The following is a 6,542-nucleotide window of genomic DNA, read 5'->3' as shown; positions in this document are numbered from 1 at the left end:
GAGTTCTGATCATTCCAAAATTAGACGCCCCAGAACTAATAGAAAGACCTCTGAAACCAATACTGGCGACAGCGCTTTTACGATTTATCTGAACATTGACGGAAACGGAGTGCTCGAACATCCCTAACCTAAATATGGAGTCCCAGTTGCGCTGGGGGGTGTGTGTCTGGGAATATCATGAGTTAGATACAGACTGGAAGCTGGAGGATCTCATGGCGGTGGTGGAGAATTATGACATCGCAAAAGAAATTCTCAAATTCAACGACAAATCATGCGATTTTCGCCCTTGGCAGGATTTTCCGGTATCATATCGAGCTGCATAATTTCCTCAGCCGCGTGCCACTGAGCTCCCTGGCCCACCGCCTTTCTCGTTCCCAAAACTTGACAATGTGGACATATGCCAATTGCTTGGTCAATTGTTTCACACATCTTTGGACGAGGCCGCGAGGCGTAAGTAATGGTGGTTTCATTTGCGGTGGACTGGATGAGCGGCAGTTTCCAGCCCTAGTCGCCAGAGCTCAGAACGGGGACTCTTATCCAGCAATCTCTGTCCAGGAATCTCAACAATGTCCTAACATGGAAAATTCTGCGCTATTTCCTATCCTCATTCCTCTGTATCCTCCACATAGAGCCCCAAGCTCTCCTCCTGCAGCAGGCTGGTTTCTTTCTCCTCGTCAAAGTTAGACCAATGTGTCAAGATGGTGCGAAAAAATCTGCAAGTTAAAGAAAATTGTTGGGCGAAGGGGCCCGTAGTCATCGATGACAACAAACCCTGCAGGATAAAGAACGCACCTGCAGATGAGAACGAAGTCGCCGGCGTTACGGGGTTAGACCTAGGGACCCTGGTGCTACGGATTCTAGCCGTTAAGGTATTTGAGTCCGAGATAGCCTATCGCGAAGAGGTAGCTGAATCTATTGTCGAACTCTTGCTGCAGGTTCAGAATAGGGACGCTGGCACGTCTGAACTTCGCAGAAGACTAGAGGTGGGTGACGCTAGCGTAGGTGATCGTTCGACCTGGGCAGTAGACAAAGATGGCCTGCTCAGGAAAGATGGTAAAGTCTACGTACCGCAAGACAAGGCCGTAAGGCATGAAATAATGAAAATGAACCACGATGATCCCCAAGGTGGCCATTTTGGACGTGACAAAACCATCGAAGCGATCAAACGCAAGTACTCGTGGCATGGTATGAGCGATGAGATTGCAGAATATGTGAGGACCTGCGATGTTTGCCAACGCGTCAAGATACCGCGGCATAAGCCGTACGGGTTGCTACAACCACATCCAGTGCCAGATAAGAAATGGCATACAATCAGTATGGACTTTATTGAAGGCCTACCAGATAATAAGAAGGGAAGTCAAACTTACAATGCTATTGTCGTATTTGTTGATTTGTTCACTAAATGGGCCATAATTGTACCCACATCTTCAAAGCTAGATGCGGAAAGACTCGCGGACATTATTGTATGGAAGCTTGCGAAAAACTTTGGCCTACCTGCGAACATTATTAGCGACCGAGATTCATTAATAAACAGCAAATTCTGGTCAACATTATGTTACTTACTCCATGTCCGACGAAAATTATCAACAGCCTTCCATCCGCAAACCGACGGCCAAACGGAACGATTGAACCAGGTGATTGAACATTATCTTCGCACATATTGCAGCTACCAGCAGGATAACTGGATAGAGTGGATTCCCCTGGCGCAATGGGCATATAATAACGCCTTCCACGCATCGATAAAAATGACACCATCTGAAGCGATGATCGGCCGACCAACTGAACTTCGTATAGACGTGGAACCCCCAAGCACGGGCGCGTCAAAGTCGGCGATAGAACAAGTGGAACGGATGAAGCAAGCGGAAAACAGGATTCGAGAATGCCTAGAAGCTGCCAAAGCAGCTGAGAAAAAGTATTATGATCAGCGCCATATACCAAAAAGCTTTAAGATAGGGGACTGGGTAATGCTGCGTGCAAAAAATATATCCACCTTGCGACCTTCACCCAAACTAGATCATCGATTTTTGGGTCCCTTCCAAATAATTGATATACGCGGTACGCAGGCGTACAAACTGAAGCTTACGCCACAATATAAAGGAATTCATCCCGTGTTCCACGTTTCCCTTCTCGAACCGTATCACGCGCGCGACGGACAGATCCCACAGCCAGAACCGATAATTATAGACGCGCAGGAGGAATGGGAAGTTGAAGCTATATTGGATAAACGTCAGTACCGTGGTCAAACCCAATATCTTGTTAAATGGAAGGATTGCACAGACGCGGATAATTCTTGGGAACCTGAAGAAAATTTGGTGAACAGCCAGGAGTACTTGGAACAGTTTAATAAAACCTATCAGGAGCCAGTCAGTAAACGAAAACGAAGAAGGCGACGATGACTGCTGGATATACTTATTCCGCCCAGGGATTAAAAGACAGATCCGCCTCAGCTTGGCCAGTGTCATTTGAGGAATTGTCACCAAGGCAGACCTGCTTATTACCCCGGATTTCCTCAACTGGCGAAGCACGACGTTTCAACGATGACTTGGGAGCTGCGACCGGCGATGTAGCCACCGGGATCTCACCAATCACTGTTTCAGCCGGGGCCTCAGGGGAACCATTTCGTTGAGCCTCACGGATCTTCGCTGCGAAGAACTTAACTGCAGCTGTCACAGCGCCCTGTAAACGTTAACGTTCGAAGCGTCTGCACCACTTGACAATTAAATCCTCAGCTGCGTTAATAGCCGCCTGGGCCAACTCGACGGCATCTGCTGGCACCTAATACAGGTTAATTCTACGTTGTTAAATGTCGAATACAACGACAGCAATATGCTGCTGCGTTCCTTTCTAACACTTCAACGGGACCGTCCGCTTCCTCATCTTCGCCAGCGTTATCGGATAACTCAAGTAACGCACCAAGATCCTTGCCCAGTATTCGATATATGGCAGGCGTGACAGCGTGTCCGCCCGTCGTTCACAAAGCAAGGGTATACTGGAGGGTTTTGCAACCTTTCCAGACAACCCAAGCAAATGCTCTCGATGGCATTCAGCATATCACCCTCCATAGGTTCTGAACCGGCAACGGAAGCAGCTGGTTCTGACATTCTATTACGACATTAATCAGTATCAAGAACCTTTTAAGAAGAGAGAAGAGGCAAGAAGCAGCAAGAAAAGAACAGATGTTGGTGGTTAAAACCAATGTTACAATATCGATCAAAGAAGTTGCAGCAACACAAAATCCGACCCAAAATAGAAAACGCAACCACGCAACCAAAACTTCGAATGTCGCAATAAAAATCGCATGGGAAGATACAGTGTACTTTGCTTGATCAATTGGTGTATTCTTTTAAATAAAAAAATTCGTTGTTAGTGATGATGGTGATGATCTCGTTAGGATACGATTTGTGGTGTAAAGGTTAAAGGAAAGGGGTTCAGGGGTTGTGCCTAAATCATGATTGGACCGCGATAACACCGGAACTGGAACAACGTTTTCCCGAGTCAGCAACGCTTCGGAATTAACCCGAACAATTAATTCGGTCCTATCCTGCGAACTTTATACAATTCAACCACACAGCACATATTACGAACTTCGCACAATAAGAAGCCCTGGGGACCAGGCCTTTGAAGAAGGGAGATAATTGTAATAGGCGCAACGGAGATATCTATATTAGGAAATAGATACGTGGCGATAGATACGTGGCGATGGCAATATTATCTATATAATGCTCGCTGATATCCGTGGATTTTAGGAGATCAGCGATTAGCTTTGAACAATAGAGATTGCTACCTTCTTAATATCCTTTGTGCGTACTTCACACTACTCTTGTAATTACTCTTGTAGCCCATCTCTTACATAAATCATAATATATGTGAAATACTATTAACCACTCATCATCTTCATTGATTCTTATTTTGTAGGAGGCTGCTGATATATCAAGCTTTGTAAATCATTTTGCTTTTTCTATTCATTTAAATATTTCATTGATGAGTGGAAGAGAGTATCAGTTCTTTTATGTGATCTGATTAAGTTTTCAGTAATCTACACAGAATCATAAACCTCTTTCAAGTTTCTTCACAAACAATACAGATGTTGCAGCAGAGATGTTGTTAATTTGAATGAAGCTTTTATCTAATAATTCATTGAATGTTTTTTATAAAACAAGAAGCTCATCATGCAATATGCTGTAGAGAAAGCTTCAAAATGATTGTGAATCTTTGTCATTTTTCTTAATGAATTCAATTATATGATTTATATCACATTCTCAATGAAAGGGAAGCTTTTCAGCCGCTTTTTCATTGAACATGTCTGTGAAATTCTTATATGATTCGGGGAGTTTTTTACAAGATTCTTTGGGATTCTTAAATTCTAACTTTTCTAATGCCTTCTTAATATCTGCCATACGGCCCGGTGGTGTAGCGGTTAACTACCCACTTGGTGTCCCAGAAGGGGCGCGGGTTCGAATTCTGCAGGGCTCATTTTAACCAATTTCCACTGTAAAATCACCAAACAGTACCGGGTGTAACCGGCCCTTTGGGGCCGGCTATAACCGGGCGCTAAATTCTCACTGATCTTGTGGGGCTAGCACCCCCCGAGCGCTTCAAGTTAGATCAGTACTGGATAGGTAAGGTGTGATGGGGGTGGAGACACCCGCAGGATAGCGAATCATCGTCAAGCTTAACTGGCCAGGGGCTCACCGCCACTTCACCCACTACTATCTAGGCACCTCTAAATTCTGGGGAATTAAGGAATAAAAACTACCCGATCAGGGCACCCCGGGCCTAGTGAAAGCAAGGCGGTGGTGACCAATTGGTAGGCTGGAATGCTGAGATTGGCAGCCGGAAGGTCGGAGGATTTAACTAGAACTGAGTAGCTCTGGCGTTATTCTTAGTGAGGATCCCACTTAAGTAGGCTAGTTAAAGAACCCAGGTGGGCGGCGGCGCTCTAGAGGGAATGATAACCCCTAATGGTGGCCCGAGAGGACAGAGGCAGTGGCTGGTTATATAGAGTGTTAAAATATGTATATAACTCAAGGTGTAAACTGCAGAGGTTTGTTCTGTGCTTTTAATAGCTGTTGTTTTTTATACTCTTTATTTCATTTGTTTTAAATTGAATGTATTGATTTGTTGTCATTCTTTTGACATTCTTTCTTAAATTGAATAGTTTGAATAGTTGTTTGATTCTGGGCTGGAATTCTGCTATTGCATGTATTAAATTGACTTTGTATATTAGCTTATTCTTAAGTTGAAAAATCCTGAAGTATTTCAGATAGATGTCGTAGTCACTGACTACATACATTTATAATGGAAGAATAATAATAATAATAATGCAGTATATTAAATATAATAGAAGCTGACAATCATATCATTTGTTGTAATATTCTGTAATTTGATTTTTATAAACTTTTTTATTTCATTGATAGTCATCTGTTCATACACTCTGAATGAGATTTCAGATTTAGAAGTAGATATTTACAAAAATTGAGAATTTTTGATTGTATTTTTTTTTCTTTTTTCTCTTTCTTCTTCTTATTCTCCTTCTCATCATCAATTGAATTCTCATTATTATTCAGAATATTCAGAATAGATGATTTGAACAGATGAAGATGCAGAATAGTTGAAGTTCTTTTATGAGTTTATGAAACAATAGAATGATGAGTGTTGCAAGGCATATTGACAGATTTGATGATAAAGATGTGTATTTGAATGAATTGGATGATATTTGAATGATTCTAGAGATATTTTGATTATTTTTGCAGTGTTTTGCTACTATTTTTCAGGGGGTGGCAGAAAATTCTGTTTTCGCAAGCTTTACGTCCGCCACAGTAGACTGATTTCATATCATTGATTCTGTCAAGGCCCAAGAAGAGAAAACACATCTGTATCCATCTCTCCTGTGTGGAGTTTTTTCTCCTGCTTCCAGTCCTCATTCTCTTTGCTGTTGATATCTCATAATTAATAATAATAGTACAACAAAGGACGACGTCGGGGTTGATAAACAAACAACAAACACCCAGCATATGAAAGTAAAAATATGCTTGAACAGGACAAGGAGACCCCCGACGACTTACGCCTCTACTGTACTCAGTAGTTGATCCTTGGTCCGAAATGTCTGTGGAAGGTTTTAACTAATTCGCCAAAAGGATCAATCCTTAAGGTAGCTAGCTACCTATTTCTCAAACAATATATATTCATGCATCTAAATGATTCACACTTGTACCCATATATGAGGATTTGAGTTGTACGTATGTATATATTTATAGGTACTGTATATGCAGGCACATTTGTCCAATCTTTGTCGATTTGAAGATTCTCACATCATGACCAAGGGTCCCTGAGCAGGGATATCATATACAACTATAACCTGAAGCTGGCGGAGGACGAACGGTGAGTCCGGAACCCATTTTGTGGGTGCTGAATTGCTAACTGACGCATCGATAGCATACTTGAAGCTCGAAGTGGGAGTGTAGATTTCCGATTCTGCATGACAAAATAAGCTCTTGTCACTCAGGAGCCGGAGTGTGTGGTCCCTGAAGCAACCGCCATTT

The 6,542-nt window shown here is 42.7% G+C and overlaps 1 protein-coding gene across 1 annotated transcript; it reads left to right on the top strand.

Moving 5' to 3' along the window:
• Positions 1–698: 698 nt before the first annotated feature.
• HCAG_07403 (predicted protein) lies at positions 699–2,567 on the top strand (the record flags this gene model as incomplete). Its single annotated transcript, XM_001537931.1, has 2 exons — positions 699–2,363; positions 2,433–2,567. 2 exons carry the CDS (start codon positions 699–701, stop codon positions 2,565–2,567), a joined length of 1,800 nt encoding a protein of 599 aa, XP_001537981.1.
• Positions 2,568–6,542: the final 3,975 nt, after the last annotated feature.

The sequence above is a fragment of the Histoplasma capsulatum genome, genomic scaffold (assembly GCF_000149585.1).
Source record: "Histoplasma capsulatum NAm1 scaffold_8 genomic scaffold, whole genome shotgun sequence".
NCBI classification, from domain to species: Eukaryota; Fungi; Ascomycota; class Eurotiomycetes; order Onygenales; family Ajellomycetaceae; genus Histoplasma; species Histoplasma mississippiense.
The sequence above is the reverse complement of the archived record's forward strand: the minus strand, read 5'-3'. Positions and strand labels throughout refer to the sequence as shown.